Source organism: Euprymna scolopes, chromosome 6 (genome assembly GCF_053919585.1).
Source record: "Euprymna scolopes isolate OS-2025 chromosome 6, ASM5391958v1, whole genome shotgun sequence".
NCBI lineage: Eukaryota > Metazoa > Mollusca > Cephalopoda > Sepiida > Sepiolidae > Euprymna > Euprymna scolopes.
In genome coordinates, this window is record NC_136487.1 from 110,046,682 (window position 1) to 110,066,368 (window position 19,687).

Sequence of the window (19,687 nt, forward strand, 5' to 3'; positions counted from 1 at the left end):
AAACATACTACTAAACATACTCATGTGTTGGATCACAGCTTTCACTATTTATTCTGCTTTGATTTTATTTAAAAACTTATAAACTGTGATATTTCTTAATTATTATTTTAATATCTTCTTGCATAACTAAATCAAAACTGCTAATATTATTATTATTATCGCCATAGAAAATAAACTTATTATGCCATCTAATTTAGATATATATTTATGATATTATAGACACATGCTTATATCACTCTTTCTCAAAAAGCCTACAGAGAGATTAAGCATTAGAGAGAGAGGAGGTGAAAGAAATACATATCTAAAAAAGATTGATAACTTGTTCAGTTAATTAAAACTAATTAGAACAATTAAGACACATTTTTTTTCAAACATAATTCAATCCTAGAACTAAACTGTATTTTAGCATCTATTTTGTGTTAAAGTGTATAGGAAAAAAAAAAACAGAAACAAACGTTGGCTTACTTACATTTAGTATAATAATAAATGTATTAGCTATAGCATTTTATTTTAAAAAAGCGAATGTTTTTTTTAAGGCTGCATGAATTCAGTCTTTTTAATGAACAAAGTCTAAATAATAATTCAAAATAATATCAAATAATGGTCATGATTTCTCTTTTTTTTAACAATGACCATTTCTTAAGGATGACACAAAGATTTTTTAAAACATTTGCGGGGTATTGTTCATCATGTATTACCTTTTGTCCTTTTAATCAAAATCAGGCAACTTTTATAAACTTCTAAAGCAATTTTTTGTAATTTAAAGCTTGTTAATAAAATGTACTTATATTTAAACAATACTTGTTAATAAAATGTAGTTATATCTAAAAAATATTTGTTAATAAAATTTAGTTATATTTAAAAAATATTTGTTAATAAAATGTAGTTATATTTAAAAAATATTTGTTAATAAAATGTAGTTATATTTAAAAAATATTTGTTAATAAAATGTAGTTATATTTAAAAAATATATGTTATCAAGTCGATACAATCATGTATAATAAATGCCAAACATCAACTTTCTAAAGAAAAGAAAGAGATTTTAGACAAATAATTATTTCCCATGTTCAAATCTCTCTCCCCATTGAATGTCACCTTTTTTTGATCAGGCACCAGACGTTTTTTGATGTTTTGCAAACAACTTTCCCATTCTCATGGTTTATCGGTCTCTAAATTTCACTCTGGGTGTTCCTGCCTGTCTGATCACTTGCTTCCAAGTTTGCCTCCATGTTTCTCAAACAGTTTATGAAAGAGCATGACATGAGCACCACATGACTGCATCAGCAAAAACAATTTGTCCTTAGGATAACCATTATGCTTCATCAAATCATCAATCAGTTATTGTGCTGCAGTCATGTGAGATAAAGCAGTCAGAATTTACTGCCATATAATATAATGCTCTTGATATAGCTGCTATAGAATTTATCTCGAATGTGGAGGTGGACAGCCCACGATGTCATTAGAAGCAATAGTTCATAATTTGCCCTCATCCTTACTGAGTTCAGAGTCACATTTCCTAGACAACAGAAAAAAAAATTCAGAAACGTAACAGAAGGGGTCTAGTATTTTCAAGATAATGTCATCTAGCAATATCTCTTTGTAGGGGTGACCGACAATAGGGTGTGACTGCCCCTTGAAATAGAGTTTAAAGCTAACTAACCCTTCAGGTCACTATACATTTCATGAACGCGTAATAACCAATAAATTAGTAAGTTAATTGCACAAGCAAAGTTTTAAACTCGTACTTTACATTCAGAAAGTAAGAGTAATTTTAAGTAATGTAAGTTGAAAAATACAACTTATTATAATCAACCGATTATTATTACATTTGTTTCAACAACACAAAATATATATACAAAAAAACTGACAGTGAAATATGAGGAAGAGGGCTCTGCTGAATTTGAAGCCCTCTGCTTTAACTTTGTGAACTTTTGTCTAAATCCAGCAGTGACAATATATACATTTTAAAATAAAAACAAATTGAATTACTTACTCAACTTCTCTATTCCAAAGGAACTTAGTTCTGCTAAATATTGAACAAAATCTGGATTATCCTTCCAACTATCTGTAAAAGAAATACACAAAATAGATTTTTAATCTTTAAAAATCTAGACAAAAATGAAAATAAAACTATTCAATAAATCACTGTGTTTTTCTAACTAGTTTCTACTTTTTAACGTTTTTCATAATCAAAGTTAAACTTTGAAAATATTTAAAACATTTTATTTATTTTTTATTTATGTAGTTTGAAAGTAAAAAATTAAGAAATTTAGCAACTTGGGTTATTTAACATATTTAATAATTCAAGTTACTAAATTTATTAATTTTCTACTTTATATATTATTGGCTGGGAGCAAGATGTAATGTTGTTTCTGATATTGCATTTTATATTTTCTGTCCACAATCAATAAAGGAAGCATCCTTCAAGACTAAAACAAGTTTTATTTTTATTTCAATCCAGAGCAGTTCTTTTGGGGGAGCCAAATTTTCTCCACATTAAATATTGGCCTTGTGTCTAACTCAGCCCTTGTTGGGAGGCAAGTAAATAAGAACTATTGTTGCAAAAAGGGATTTCCCTTATATTTATGGATGTGAATGGGTAACAATTTGCTCCTCGTCACCAAACTCTTATTTTTATTTATTTGCTGCCTTACGAAGGTTAAGATTTAAGGTTGGTTTTTAACATGAGGAAAATTCATCTCCCCCAAAAGGGACAGTCTGGATTGGAACAAAAATTTAAATTGCCTCGATCTAGAAGGATTTCTTCTTCATTAACTGAAGGCAGAAAAGATAAAATATAGTATTAGAATATACACTACACTTGACAATTCTATTTTGGAAAGTAAAAAATAAAATAGTGAAGAGAATGTAAAATCTGCAAATATTTAGAGCAGACATAAAAATAATCATTGGTTTTTATTTATGTTTTTAATATGAAAAGCAAAAAATTTTCTTTAATTGCAATGATTGCCATTGACCGTTTAATTTTATTCACCTGAAACAAATCCTTGAATGTGATTATTGTGAGCATAAGTAGTGCCGTTCTCAGATTGAAGTTATGAGAGAGAGAGAAAAAGTTTAGTTAAGATTGTGGCTACTTAATCACAGCCATAGGCCACAGGAACACTTATCAAATAATCTAGGCACGGCCAAAACGGAAGGAGGGAGTAAGTATTTTTTTACAGAGTCTCTCATTAAAAATCTACCAAAAATCAAAGAATTATCCAATCAATATGAAATTTTCACCGATTATTAAGTGAAGAATGAAATTTATAACAATGTACTTTTTTTTATAATCGATATTTACATACATTTGTTTTGTCTTTATTTGTGGGTACAAATTTGCTTAAAATAATCAGCCAAAACCGAACAAAATATATTGTATTGTGGGGAAGGTGAGGATTGTAGATGAAACAAAAAAAAAACTGCATGTATCAGATTTCATCTTTTGTGTTTTGAAATGTAAAATTCGTTGAATATGTTAATTATTATCTTTCAGATTAGCAAAAAAAAAAATAAAAAAAGTTATACATTTTCATTATTTTTACAAAAAACACTACTTAAGTCTTTGAAAAATAAATTTTTTTTAGTGAGCCTTGCTAATATACAATTATATAGGAAATGCTTTAAAAATCGATAAATAACTGCGCATTTTGCTAAAAATACAATCATTTCTTTCAGCAATTTATTATGTCATATTACTTCATCTACGGAAGACCATAACAGCCTAAAGACAGTTGTTCTGTATTTACAAACAGTTGTTACCTCCCCCTTTTCCAAAATTACGTCCAAGTCTGCTGCTTCACGATGTCACAATTTTAAGGGTCAACAAATTCTAATGAAAATTTTTTTTCACAAATTACGCAATAAAAAATTGGGGAAAAACCAATTTTATATGGTTTATGGACCCCCCCCCCCTCAGTTTTATATGGTTTATGGAACAAGTTTACAAGTTACATATGGGAAAATGAATGTAATCATGAAATTAAAAATACATTCAATTTAAAAATAAAAAAAAATAAAAATTGCACCATCTATAGAAGAAGGACTCCCTATTTTTCTCTATAAATATTTAATCCTTCCACAGCTACCAGTTGACACTGGGACCAATTCTACATTTTCCTACGATAGTTATATTGCACCCATCATAACTGGTTATTAACGACATACACATAACAATCTTTCTCCTTCCGGATTCGAAAATAATAAATTCTCCCTTCTCAAAATCCACCCATTTTCACTGGCTGAGAGCTGACAATTTTATTATTCTGGAATCAACATCTACACACATAAATAAACACTTCACAAATTTTCCTATATGGCCTTGCTCTCTACATGAGGCAATCGTGCTAAGAAACCCCCCTCCCCCAAAAAAAACACAAACACAATTACCGTCCATAAACAAAAATTTAAATACTAACCTATGCCTACACATTGACTACACGCCGCTACCCCCCCCCCCCCCCAAAAAAAAAACAGACCCAGAAAAAAATTTTAAAAATCATTTATGGGTACCATAATTTATTTTGCAATTTTGGATCGGCTTTGCAACTACTAAATGATGCTATTTTTTGGCTTTCTTTTACTTTGTTTTTTTAGCCAGCATTTTTTATTATCTTTTTCTTAACATTTAATATTAATGTGGATGCTTTAAATTGCTTACAGATTTTCCAATGGTTAACTAGGTTACAATAATGTTACTTATGTCTACAATTTGTTTTCTTAACTCATTAACCACTTTGCTCTCTATATGAGGCAATCGTACTAAAATAAAAACAATTACACACACACAATTTCTGTTCGTAAACAGAACATTAAATACTAGTAACCTTATATGCACAAATTGATTACACACCACTATACCGTTTAAAATTAAGTTAATGCCCCATTATTTTATGCAAGTGGGTTTTTAACTCATTTGTTATATATCTGTTTTTTTAACTAATACTTTCTGCAGAGTATTTTGTTTGTTTCTCTTTTCCGGACTCATTATAGATTATGCACAGAGTTTTCGTTTATTTTATTTTTTTTTTTTTTTATAGGTAAATTTTTACCTTACTTCCAACACCATAATTTCCTTTACAATGGCAACTTTTAAGGGTTTCTGACTATGCTGATTATGAAAATCTCATTTAAATTTGGAAGAGACAAGTATTTTTTGAGATATAAAGACCTGTATTATGCACTTTAAATCTGTAACTGCCAGATTTGCATACGCGACAAACAAATCTAATTCTATCCGACCGACACTGCCCCCTCCCCCCAATTTTGAGGGGTTTATAGTATTTGTGGGTGGGTATCCTGACAACAATTATCAAGGTTAAATTTGGGGGCAAATATTTTGATAACCTCCCCTCACATATTGAGGTGTCTATTCCGAAAGCCATTCTTAACATGGGGAGGTTGAGGGTGTCTATTCCAACATGTGGAGGTTGGGGGTGGCGTCTATTGCAAAAGACGTTCTTAACATGAGGAGGTTGCAGTGTCTATTCCGAAAGTCGTTCTTAACATAAGGAGGTTGGGAGTTGAGCAACAACAACAACAACAAACGTTTAATTTTTTTACGGGGAGGGGGGGTATGCTTCTACCGGGTAACGTTGGTTAACAGATCGTGCTAGTGTTATATTTTGCATATTCTTATAAAAAAATCATCTTCAATCTTATTTAGACAAAAAATAAAATTATTCAAAAACCTTTTAAAAAATATTCAAATGTGTTACCCATTGGGACAAAAATCGCGGTGAAGGGTTTGTATTACTGTACACAGATTCGAAAAAGTTGTCAAAAAACAAATATATAACAAATAAATGTTATCAAAGGCAAGATAAGTTACTTTTCTACCAAACTGGATATATTTTTTGTGTTTTTATTCAATGTAACATGTTTATTCAGCTCGAAAAACATACAGTGTTTACCGATGTATTGGAAAATTCAAGATGGCGTCTCCTCACACCCTCTTTAACACTGTAAGTTTGGAAAAAGGTGTTATAAATAAAAAAAACTATACAAAATACTATTAAAACCCGCCGAATATATGTCAACCTATGTCACGATAACATATATTGAGCGAGTTTTTAACAGTATTTTATCCGGTTTTTTATTTATAACATCTTTTCCCAAACTTACCGTGTTAAAGCGAGAACCAGACGCCATCTTGAATGTTCCAATACATCGGTAAACACTGTATGTTTTTCGAGCTGAATAAACATGTTACATTGAATAAAAACACGAAAAATATATCCAGTTTGATAGAAAAGTAACTTATCTTGCCTTTGATAACATTTATTTGTTATATATTTGTTTTTTTGACAACTTTTTCGAATCTATATGTACAGTAATACAAACCCACGTAGCATTATTTTATTTTTATCTTATAATTAAAAAAGGTCTCTACTAGTGCAAGTGCACTTATTGATCCGTGCTAAAATAATAACGTTTATTATTTAGAAAGCCATTCTTAACATGGGGAGGAGAGGGTGTTTTGTACCTATTCTGTACTTTAACCTTACAATTTAACAAAAACAGATATCATAAAACTTTAATTAAACATGAAAATACTATTTAAAAATTAGCGCGGATCAATAAGTGCACTAGCACCAAAAGGTCCTATCGTTTTCAAACGAATACAATAATGTGTGTGCGTCTCTATCCCATGAACGACTTTCTGCGATGTGTGTAAACAAATCACATGTAAACAAAAGCAACAACAAAATAACAATGTCTGAATTTTCTGTTCAAGGAATAAAACTTCTCACAGTTTTTCCTTTGTCATGCTAAAGCACGCAACTGGTATTAAAAAAAAAAAAAAAAAAAAAATATTTGAGAATAAATGTAAAAGGGCGTCTCCAAAAGTTTAGTTACAGGAGATACACGAACCAGAAAACTAAAATAATTACTTTTCTCTCTCGCTCTTTCTCCTTTTTTTTCTTTTTATTTATAAACGATTAAAATCATGTTACAATTCAAGTAATCAATGGCAATTAGTTGCATTATTTTACAATAAATTGTTTTTTTTTTTCCTAAATATTAAAATTGATTTATTCTAAAGTATTTTTGTTTAATGTTTTCGTTGTAGTTCCAATGCACTCGTTTGTTTGTTTTTTCAGCATTTGGTGTGTACATACGTTAAATAGAAAAAAATATATAGCATCATATAGTAACAATTAGCATTTAAAACATCTTTTAAAAAAAGCTAAGATTCGAAACAAAAAACGGCTTACCTGGAAAACAATCTTTAAAAATAGCTGTGAGGATAGTTTCGTCTTCCACATCGATAGTCGCCATGTTGATATGTGTCTGTTTTTAACTTCCGGTCAAAATCCTTTCTTTCCGGTGTAACTTGTTTTTAATCCTCCACATATTATTTGCCTTTGACAATTAACCAACAGCTTATTTTGGAAAAGAAGAAAGAAATTTAATACATTTATTTTATAATTATTATAAATAATAATAATAAATCGCGAAAATGTTTAGAAAAGATTACCAATACCAACTGCTGGACGATGTCTATTCGCAACGAAAACATAGTCGCCAACTAAGGTATTATTTTAATTTCTTTAAAACACGCAATTTCTCTCATGTCTTTTGACTTTTGACATTGTTGTTGGAAATGAATGAACCGAAAACATCAATGTTGAATTATTCTTGTAACAAATGAATATTCAGTATTTTAATAATCTCTTTCTTTTCTTCAGATTATTTTTTTATCCTTACCAGATTGCCATTTTAATCACATTATTATAAACAAAGGTTACGTTTTATTTTAAATTAAAGTAATTATCCATAAGGATCTCCATTATTTATTATTTTACTGGAAAGCGGGGGGATAATGAATTTAGAACAGATGATTTGTTAATTTAATAACGAAACATGTAACCATTATTATTTGTATTCATCGGACTACTGTTCTCATTCTGAGTGTGATTTTCACAACGTTTCGGTTGATGTAACCTCCAACCTTCTTCAGCTAAAATCACACCCAAGATGAGAACAGTAGTCCGATGAATCCAAATAATACGAATAATAACCAGTCCTCATCTCAAAAAATTTAGAAACGTCATGTAACCATTATATTTTGATTTCTTTTATCAAATGTGTGGAGGAGTGGAGCACTGGAGCACACTTCTCGGCGATGTTTATATTTTTCATACTCCAGTGCACTTATTGATCCGTGCTGAAATAATAACGTTATTATTTAAAAAGTCTTTCTTAACATAGGGAGGGTATTTTGTACCTATTCTGTACTTTAACCTTACAATTGAATAAAAAAACACCATAAAACTTTAATTAAACTTGGAAATACGATTTAAAAAAATAGCGCGGATCAGTAAGTGCATTTTAGCACCGGATTTTCATCTACCTGCTTAGAAATGAATGTGAAACAATCTTCTTTATAAAGCAAAATTGGGACCCTATTCTGAACAGTTACCATAAATTAAAGTGATTTTATCTTTCGTTTTTTTTTTTTTTGTTTTTTTTTAATACTTTCCAGCTGTTTATTTTATACGCGTAAATTTTAGGAAAAATCTCACACTAGTGGAATCACTATTGTCGGTTGGAGAAATCGGAACAACGTGAATTTACTTAGAAAAATCCTTAGTTTATTTTTATTTTGTTATTTACAGCCGTATACTATCACCCTTTCCCCAAAATCACAAGCTTAAGGAACACATGCAACCCCTTTTACATCTAAAAATGCCTAAAAAAAAAAAAACTCAACTCCACTTTCATGTTTTAGAATTCATCCTTTTTAACAATTACCAATTATGTACATATATAAATTGATGGCATATGTTCACCAATGAGTGATCTACAAAATTAAGATATCTGTGTATATATATATATATATATATATATATATATATATATATATATATATATATATATATATATATATATATATATATATATATACACACACAATATATATATATATATATATATATATACACACACAATATATATATATATATATATATATACACACACAATATATATATATATATATATATATATATATATATACACACACAATATATATATATATATATATATATATATATATATATATATATATATGGTGACCCCCAAAACACGGGCCCCAACTCTAATTAGGCCCCGTTTCTTCGTGTTTTGTCCGAATGAAATGAAACTTTGGTCATAACTAGTTTATTATTTATTATATTCAAAATATCACGATCTTTGGCCGTTCTACAGCATACGTTCAAGATGGCCTCCATTTAGCTTTTGTTTTTTTGGGGTCACCCTATATATATTACCAAAACTTCTGGCCTTGATGGAGGGGAGACTAAATCTTGCTGCTATGGTTTCAAATGATCTGAAATAACAGCGAGGGGAGACTTGATTCCAAATATTTCTCATGTTGTATCTCTCCTCTTTGGTTTTCATACATAAAGTAAATTTCACAGTGTATAAGAATTATTTGATACTGGGGATAATTTTAAAAAAGGGGAGATATAACATACGAGAAATATTTGGAATCAAGTCTCTCGTTGCTGTTATTTCAGATCATTTGAAACCATAATAATAAGTTTTAGTCTCCCCTCCATCAAAGCCAGAGGTTTTTGTGGAAATATCAGATATTTTGTAATTCATATGCTAAACTAGAAAAACAAATGACTATGATTGAAATATTGGTAAAAGTGCAGTACCTTTCCACCCTAAAAAAATCCTTTAAAATTACCACTATTCTAGATGTTTTAGGGTACTGAAAACGAAAATAATGTTCAGAATTCCAGGAAATGAGTAGTTTCCAAGATATGAAGAAATTACACTTTTGAAAAGTGGAGTGGAGGATCACTCTTCTATATTAATTAAATGTAAAATGAACACCCACTTTATAGCAGCCTTTTTTGGGGGGAGGAGGCGTCTGTTATTTTTTAAGGGTGGTGTTTATTTGGTAATTGTGGCCTGGTAAACCAACACAAAATCTATCTTAAAACACTTGTTTTCTATAGATTTTCAGGTGTGCTGAAAACGAATATTGCATTTAAAATTTCAAACATTTTTCTGTGTATTAAGCCATGTAATTCTTTATATAATAAGTGGTGGCCATTGTTGTACACACAAGCACATATTTTTGCTTAATACCCAATAAAAATAATTATTTGCAGAAAATTTAAATGCAATATTCATTTTTAGTACACCCGAAAACCTATAGAAAACAAGTTTTTTAAGGTAGGTTTCGTGTTGGTTTACCAGGCTACAATAAACGCTACCCCTAAAAAAAATACCCCCCCCCCCATAAAAAGTTGACCATAAAGTGGGTGTTCATTTTACTTTACGTTAATATAGAAAGGTAATCCCCCACTGTTTGAAACAATAATGTGCAACTTTAAGGGCAAATGTCACATAGCCCACTACACACTTATCAATAAGCCTTCATTTGTAAAATTTTGATCAATAGTTACCGAGATTTCAAACTTATAAAATTGCCAAAGAGGTGGTGTCTGTGTGTGTGTGTGTGTGTATATATATATATATATATATATATATATATATATATATATATATATATATATATAATCTGTATTAGTAGTTAAATTAAATATTGAAATGCTCATATCCTGGGTTCTATGGGACGAAACATTTTATGAGAATTAGTAAAAAAGAACTTATATTTTCAAACAAATAAAATATGCTCAAATTTGCTACATTTGTATATATAGTGTCTAGTAGGCCATCTTCAATTTTACTGCTTTGGTTGTCTTCCCTGTAGCCTTGCCAGGCCACTGATATATATATATCAGTGATGTGGAGAGAAATTTTAGGCCAGAAGCTCAAGTGAAAAAATTGAAAAAAATATAGTACAGGCTTATAATATATTCCTCTGAAAAGGGCACTTTTAAAACAGTAAAAGGGGCAGGTGCTTGGGAACCCCGAGTACACCTCCCTCTGCACATCCCTGATATATATTAGTGTAGAACTGGAACCTCCTTCACTCGCTCCAATGCACTGAGTAACCGTTTGTTTTAAGGTCACCTGTTTACCATCTGTAGAACTGGAACCTCTTTCATTCATTCCAATGCACTGAGTAACCGTCTGTTATGATGTCACCTGTTTACAATCTGTAGAACTGGAACCTCCTTTACTCGTTCCAAATGCACTGAGTAACCATCTGTACGATGACACCCCCCCCTCCCTCCCACTCCACCAAGTGACCTGCTTCATATTACATCTGCCCACATGAATCTTGCAAGATCATATGAGACCGTTTTTGTTAAATATCGCAGATGCCATTTTGGTTTCTCTTTTTCCTGTCCAAAGCACCTGACAGGCAGACATGTGGGCGCTTTACAGGTAGGCCATTTGCATGTCTGTTTTTATTCCCCACCCCCGATCTCATGATCACAGAGATAGCAGGGAAGTGGTGCTCTCTTCCGGCAGGTGTGTCTTCGAAGGGGGGCTGTGTAGGTCTCTTGTTAACTTGCACTCTCATCTGCAGTCTGAGGGTCAAAGAACACTGCCTCCCCTGAGAGGCTACTAATATCGGATTTGCTGCTTGATGAGGATGAGAATGGTGCAAACCAGAGCGATGACCCACTGGCCTCAGACCCAGAGTCGTTCTCGTCATCCAGTGATGGTTGCAACTGTGTCACCAGCCTCAGATCCCTAACATGATGGAGCACACCATCAATCATGACTGACTGCTGACTCACCACATCTGTCACTCGGCTCTGTGTATATCTATCAGTGCACCGGCTTCCTGGGGCTTCACTCAGACAGGATCCCCTGGTGAGTACGACCCCTGTCCTTCCTTGTTGGCGACTTCTCTGTTGGGGTAGATTACCTTTGCTCATACTCAATATTTCTAAATTGCGTTTGCAGGCACTGTTCCTGGAGAGACGCCATCCTTCAGCGAGATGTTGTACCAATATACAGCTTCTGAGATGGTGCATTGCTTCCTGACCGCAATTCTTTTGATGTTGCGATGGCTCCTCTCAGCAATACCATTGTCAGATGACACATAAGCATACCGCAGTTGCAGCCACACTCCCCAGTCTTTCAGGAACTGCCTGACCTGCGGCTGTTGAAGGCTGGGTCATTTTCCGTCAGCACCTCTTTGGGTGCGCCTCTTTCAAAGAACACAGATGACAGCTGGTGAATAATGTAAGAGGAGTCTTGGCACCAAGTGGTCTCCAGACCGCGAAGCGCGCAGGTCCACAATCGATGAGGGTGAGGAAGTGATTGCCACTGTAATGTGTGATATCCATGCCCACTCTCTGCCACGTGCTGCTCACACCCAATTGCCCTTTTTTTCCACTGTATCGGAGCCGGGTCGATTGATTGACATGCCTGGCAACTTTCCACTACTCTCTTGAAAATTAGTGGCCTGGCAAAGCCACAGGGGAGACAACTAAGCAAAAGAACCCTAAGCAAAATTCATCCAAAGCATATATATTAAATAATATATCCTCTTACCACTCCCAGTCAAGACTGGGAGGAAATATACACATTCTACAGATATTGTGCTTGCACCCTTCGTAATTGGATCATAAACTCATTGACATAATACTCTTTCCAGTTCCCGATTCAAAAATAATAAATTCCCCCTTCTCAAATTCTGTTCATTCTCATTGGCTAAGAGCTGACAATTTGATTATTCCGGAATCTACCTCTTAATATATAAACGAACGCTCCAGAACTTTTCTATTATGGTCGCACTCTCTACAAGAGGCAATTGTTTAAAAAAACAAAACAAATACAAACATAATAATCGTTCATAAATTAAATGCTGATAACCTTACACTTACCTATGCACACATTAACAACACACTACTATCCTCACCCCCCCCCAAAAACAAACGCTGGAAAAAAATATGTATGGGCATCATTGTTTATTTTTTACTTTTGGAGCGGCTTAGCGAACCTTACACAATGTTATCTTTTTGTTTTCTTTTACTTTGTTCTATAACGAGGCGTTTTCTTAATACTTTTTTTTACATTTACTTTAATGTGAGTGATTTAAATTACTTACATATTTTCCTATGATTAACTAGATTTTAATCATGTTACTTATCTTGTCCGCATAGGTTTTCAACTATGAGAGATATAGAGCAAGCGAGTGCGAGACAGGCAGAGAGGAAATAAAAACTGGTGTGGATATTGTTTGCCATGAAATTTTTTTTCTTCAGCAAAAAAAAAAAGAAATGTAAAAAACAAGCGAGAGAGTTCCAAAGAATATATACAGAGAGGGAGAAAGGGAGAGAGAGAGAAAATAAAAACTGATGTAGATATTGTTCGCTGTGTAATGTTTGTTTATGCCAAAGAAAAAACAAGCATTTCACAGTGTCAACATTATCTACAACAGTTTTTGTTTCCCCTTTTGCTTTCTCTCTGTATATATTCTTCCCAACTCTCTCTCTCCCTCTCTCTCTCTCTCTCTATATATATATATATACATTCTTCCCAACTCTGTCTCTCTCTCTCTCTCTCTCTCTCACTCTCGCTCACTCGCATTTAAAATTTTTTTTTCTGCCAAAATAAAAAAAACAAACATTTTACGGCGTCAACATTATCTACAACAGTTTTTATCACCTCTCTCTCTCCCTCTGTATATATTCTTCCCAACTTTCCTTCTCTCTCTCTCTCTCTCATTCCCTCTCACTTGCTCTTCTCTCATTCCGATTATTATTTATCTTGCGTGTTTCTGGGTTCGTGTGTTCGTTTTACCATGCGGCTCGTTACAATAAATTGCTAACACAAAAGCAAAGAAAATTCATTTCCCTACTTTTCATTCCGCCTTTACTTACATATTCACAAATTGTCATGAAACAACAACTATATGAGATGAGGACAACAATCGGCAAATAAATACATAAACTATTTTCTTCAAGTCATGAATATTTTTCTATAATGAAAAAAAAAACAGTTTGCTACACTAATTCCTTCTTAAAAAAAAAATTGTCTTTTTGGTGGGGGTTCTATTTAGAGCAACACGTGGTCAGATACGGCTAGTTTATATATATATATATATATATATATATATATGTATATATATATTTCAATGAATAGTAGACATGCTTCTACTTCCACCTGATGTTCCACTAAGTAATCAGAAATCACATATGTTAGCCCATCCATTCATTTGCGGACCCCTGTAGCGAGATACAAATTATGCCTTTTGTCTTTTATTTTTTTATTTTTTTCTGATAATATCATTTTTTTCCCATAAAATTTTCTCATAATATCGATCTTAGATCAACAGACGGCTGTGTATTTAACTCGTTGTTGTATAATGTGTCTAAAAAAAAAACACTACCTAAACAAAAAGTGAGTGATCATAACTGCTTGTCCTGAAATGGTTGACCATTTTACATTAAATTTACACGCGAAAGTGATCCTTCAATCTAAAGTCTAAAATATTTTTAAAATTTCTTATTGCCAACTTTTCAGGGTTCTAAATCTAAATTAGTTTTATAAACATGTGAAAATGAGGAATCATTAAAAATATAACTTTTAAGGAATGAAAAAATAAAATGATGATGATGATGATAAAAACATTATAATCTATCTATCTATATATCTATAAAAGTGAACGTGTCTGTGTGTCTGTCTGTCTGTGTACATTTCCCTATGCAATAACGCTGTCAATTTTTAGTCTACAGACTCGAAATTTGATATATAGGATACTGAGATTTGGGAAAATCTTTATGATCGGTTTTCGGACAGAAATTTGGCTGTTAAGGGGTCAAAGTTCAACGATTTGACCTTTGAGAACTCTACCAAACTCCTCCGACAATTTTCCATCTAAACACTTGAAATTTTAGATATACGTTCCTTAGATATGGATCTAACTTAATAACTTGATTTGAGCCCAAAACAATAAATGGTAAGGGGTCATAATAGGGGTCAAAGTTAAAAAATTTGACTGCTTTTTTTTTTTTTTTTTTGCTCAACATACACCTCCAAACACCCGGGCAACGCCGGGCTGAAATGATAGTCACTTAAAAATTTCAACTTGTTTATTGACAAAAGTGGCGATGGTGCAAGCCCTCCTCAATGTATTTCCAACAAAACCCTCTCAAATGGATATACTGGAGTCGAACAACATAAGCAACATAACAGAGTCAACAGCCTTAATAGCAACATTTGCAGACAGCAGTAATATAGCCATGCTATCACCAGACCTAATTCGTTCAGCAGGTCGTGGCGATCAACAATATAACAAATTAATAGACACAATACAGCAAGGCTTCCCAAAAACACGTAATCTCACTGCGCCCGAAATCCGTGAGTATTGGGAGGTGAGGCACCGCCTTAGCACTGACAATGGTCTAGTATTGTTGGATCGAAGGATCGTCATCCCCAAAACACAACGAAAAAAGGTCCTACACTGCCTGCATTCTGCACACCAAGGAGTAGTCGGCATGAAAGCACGTGCCAATGAATCGGTGTACTGGCCAGGGATGGATGCATCAATTCGCAGTATTAGGGCGAATTGCATGGTATGCTCAACCATCGCACCTAGTCAACCAAGGGAGCCTATCATTCTAACACGATCTCCAGAGTGGCCATTCCAACAAATCGTCATGGATATTTTTTATATTGGAGATCACACATACCTTGCCTGCGCAGATAGGCTAACTGGTTGGCTAATTTTATACCGCCTAGAATCAGGTCACACTACTACAACCAAATTGATGTCCATATGCCAACAACTGTTCCAAACATATGGTGCCCCAGAAGAACTCAGCACCGATGGCGGCCCACCTTTCATTTCCAGCACGTTCCAAGAATTTCTGAAAACATGGTGTGTTAGGCACAGATTATCTTCTGTTGCGTATCCCCAATCCAATGGCAGGGCAGAGCTCGCAGTAAAAACTGCAAAGAGGATTGTGAAAGGAAACACAGGCCCCCACGGTTCCTTGGATAATGACAGTGTTGCCCGGGCCATCTTGCAGTATCGGAATACCCCAATCCAAAGCATTGGTCTATCACCGGCCCAATTATTACTTCACCGTCGACTACGTGACTCCATCCCATCACAGCCAATCCTCTACAAGCCTCATCCTGAATGGGTGTCAGCGGCACAACATCGCGAGGAAATGCTCCACCACCGCAATGCAAAAATAGTAGAAAGATACAATAAATATACCCACAACCTTCCACCATTACAAGCTGGTGACACTGTAGCCATCCAAAATCCAGTCAATCGCAGATGGAACACAACGGGCAAAATCATCAGTTCCCTACCAGATCGACAATACCGAATCAGGGTTAACGGATCCGGAAGGATCACACTTAGGAACCGCCGTTTCCTCAGAAAATGCGAACTTAAGCCTGCACCAACCCCAATACCAAGTGCAGCACTAGGACCAACAATTCCCTCAAGCGATACTACATTCTTGCATCTCCCACTATCTCCCTGTAATAGCACATACACAGCAACTAAACCCCAACAACAAACCACACATATATCCCCACGCTTTCGATCAAGGATTCCCTGAGCTCTTTCTAGGTTACTACCACACAACAAACTAGGCCTAAAAGAGAGATACACCTCTCACACAACCCAGCCTACTCGTGGGGGGGGGGAAGAGGGGAGATGTAGAATAATCAAAAGAACTGTGTTAGTCAATAACACACAACAACAACAACAACAATAATAATAATAGCAGCAACACTTACCAAGGGTCCAGCTCATGCACAAGACAGAAATCAGATTGAGCTGGACTGAGGGCTTGTATTTATGTACAAGCATATCCAATCAGGTGATTCAGCCAATCACAATCCAAGGAATAGACTGGCCCATGTGTGCACAATGGAATCTCCCATTGTGCCATAAATAGTTCTCCTCTTTCATGAGAAGTAACTTTACTCTTCGTCTGACTACGTCTTTATCGCTCAAAATTTGTTGGTTCGTATATTGTTATTCTGCACGTTATATTGTTACTATTTTGTTATCACCTTGTTAAATTTGTTATTGCTTATCTTCTTCTTCCCCCGGCACCACTTTTTCAATTACCGGATTCTTTTTTTTTCTTTTTTTTAATTTTTTTTTTGGACTGTTATCTTTCTCTCCTCTTGTTATACGCCGGCCATGGCAGCTGCCAGCTGTGTGCCGACGGTTGAGGTGAAGGAAGATGAGGCATTAGGTGGATGGACAAAACCACCAAAAGTAAAAATCGACGTAGTTAAATTTGTCGAAGACGCAAAGAAATGTGTGGAATTTACGACAGAAACGGGTATAAAGTTGGAACAACCGCGGTTACAAGAATTTGCTAAGAGGACTATTTCTCTATTTGTAATAGACCGTAAAACAAAAAAACTAATTAGATCAACGAAAGATGTTGTCACCAAATTAATTTCATCAGCAGGTTTAAGAGCTGAGCGGATTACAAAATGTAAAGGATATAACACATGGGCAGCTCTTTTTAAGACGGAAGAAGAATGCATAGCAATGACAAAAAAAGAAATCATTACCAACGAGTACGTTCTGAGAATGGAATACTTAGGAAGGCGAAGAACCACAGTGTCCATTTTTGAAGTTCCTGGTGCTGTCCCCGGGGAATACCTAGCTGCTTTCTTACTTAAGTTTGGGGACATAACCGGAATAGAAGAGGACCACTATAATGGAGTTTGGACTTTCGACATTCTGCTTAATGCAGAAGCATTTCTACGTATACCATACTACCTGGAGGCTGGAGTAGAAAAGCTGCCAATCGTGGTCGCAGGCAGAAGACCAGCATGTTGGATATGTGGGGAAGTCGGCCATCTCACTTACACATGCCCCAAAAGGAAGCCAGCCGTAAAAGTTATCCCTACAAATGAACGGAAAATAGGTTATGTAGAACCTAAGGACAATTCCCAGACACCAGCAGAAGAGAAAAATGAAATAACACCTGAGGAGTTTGAAAAGACTTTTAATTCAGAAAAACAATCCCCCAAAAAGAAGGACAATTGGACACTCATCCCTCTTTCAAAAAAATCCCCACCCAAGACTTATGCTAAGTCCCTCTCTAAAGAAGAGAAAATTGAAATTAGAACAAGTAAAGACCCAGGGGGCAATAAATACAAAACCCTACTGAAACTAAAAGAAACTCTTGATGAGAAAAGGAGAAAATCGGAGGAGAAAGAGTTCCCTGAATCCCTTTTCCCTGAAAAACCGACCTCAAAAGAAAAGCAAATCCCTCGCAAAGCCCCCCCTCTTACTAAAGCTCCTCTGCCCCATAGAGACACCAAAATGACATCTCTAGGTTCTCCCTCCAAAAAGACCCCCAAACCGTCACCATTCTGCTCGCCAAACAACACGCCCAAGAACACCCCTCCCCCTTCTCCAATGAAAACAGACATGCCCCCTCCTCCCCCCTCAGATAAGAAAAGACATAGAAGCCCCTCTGTAGAGGCTGAATCAAGAAAAAAAAAACAACAACCCTTCTTTAATGGGAAAGATGTGTGCAAAATAACGGCAGAAGTAGAGACCATAATGAAGTCCCATAGCAGGAAAGATTACAGAAACCTCCTCGCTTTCAAATCATACCAAAAAAAAGACATTACTAACCCTGAAAATTTTAAAACAAACCACATACTAACAGTTGTCAGGAAACGCGAGGAGGCCAAAGGACTATGGACTATGCTGGAGGAAGCAAACTCTGCTTTCAACCTTTATCCTCCAGCAGCCTATTTCAACGACACCGAATTAATTGAAATTAGAAAACGATGTGTTGGACGGGTCCCCATCAAACTCCATCCTTCACTTTATAGGGCAGTTAAACTAACCTTCCCCCTAGACATCGGCGGTCTGTCCCCTGACGGGTCTATCACCACTGAGATGACCACTGGATCATTGGGGACAGCTGTCGGTGTCTTGACACCGTCTATGTTTGATTAGGTTTCTCAACCCTAAGTAACTCAAGATGGCTTCCTTAAGATTAGCTAGTTTAAATGTCCGAGGGTTGAGGGACGCCTCTCGTAAACTTCGAGTTGCACGCGACCTTCAACGCCTTGGTGTGGATATTTGTTGTATACAGGAAACTCACTTCATTCCTAGTGATTATCAGGGTGTGCTCCTTAGAGACTTTCAGCTCTATTCAGCACATTATGATACCCATGCAAGGGGGGTTACTTGGCTAGTTAAGCGCACTCTTGATGCGTCGTGTGATCCTATTTATGCAGATCCAGAAGGAAGATTACTCGTTCTAGATGTTACCGTAAAGGATGTGGCATTTCGTTTTATTGGGGTTTATGCGCCCAATAACCATGCTGAGCTAGTTTCCTTTTTTCGGCGAATCGAGCCTTTCATGAATTCGTCTCGACGGTTAGTTTTAGCGGGAGACTGGAACGCGGTCCTGGATCCCGAGTTAGATCGCGGGGTTAATACCAGAAGGGATACTAATCAGAACCGGGATGCTAAAGCGTTTCGAGACTTTGTCGACAAGTTTGATCTTGTCGATAAATTTCGGAACGAAAAACCCGGGGATTTAGCATGGACTTGGACAGGTAGACGCGGCTCCGATTCGGTGCAACTTTCGAGTTACATCGATCGGTTCTTAGTTAGGAGAGTCGACTTAGGGCTTTTAGACTGTCCAAGTTTTCATAGTATAGTTTATTCGGACCACAGGCTTGTCCGGGTTCGAGTAAACTTAGATAGTGTTAAACCTAGGATGGCTAGTTACTGGAAGTTCAACACGTCGTTGTTCGATGTGAAGGACTTCCGGGAACAGCT

At 35.0% G+C, this 19,687-nt stretch overlaps 2 protein-coding genes across 3 annotated transcripts in view; one reads left to right on the top strand and one right to left on the bottom strand.

Moving 5' to 3' along the window:
- The window catches only part of LOC145277860 (conserved oligomeric Golgi complex subunit 8-like), a gene marked incomplete in the record, with an annotated part of 189,211 nt that extends 181,845 nt beyond the window's left edge, over positions 1–7,366 (bottom strand). Inside the window, 2 exon segments of the mRNA XM_080129811.1 lie at positions 1,994–2,065; positions 7,221–7,366. Of these exon segments, the coding sequence (XP_079985937.1) occupies positions 1,994–2,065; positions 7,221–7,284 (136 nt within the window).
- Positions 1–19,687, top strand: part of LOC145277862 (scoloptoxin SSD14-like) — a 189,148-nt gene that overhangs the window by 65,720 nt on the left and 103,741 nt on the right. The window contains exon 1 of one of the 2 annotated variants that reach the window (XM_080129813.1): positions 7,332–7,539. The exons of the other annotated variant lie outside the window; for it this stretch is intronic. Within the exon in view, the coding sequence (XP_079985939.1) occupies positions 7,466–7,539 (74 nt within the window). The 5' untranslated portion in view covers positions 7,332–7,465. Of the gene's footprint in view, positions 1–7,331; positions 7,540–19,687 lie in introns of those variants that run through there. 2 annotated transcript variants of the gene reach the window in all.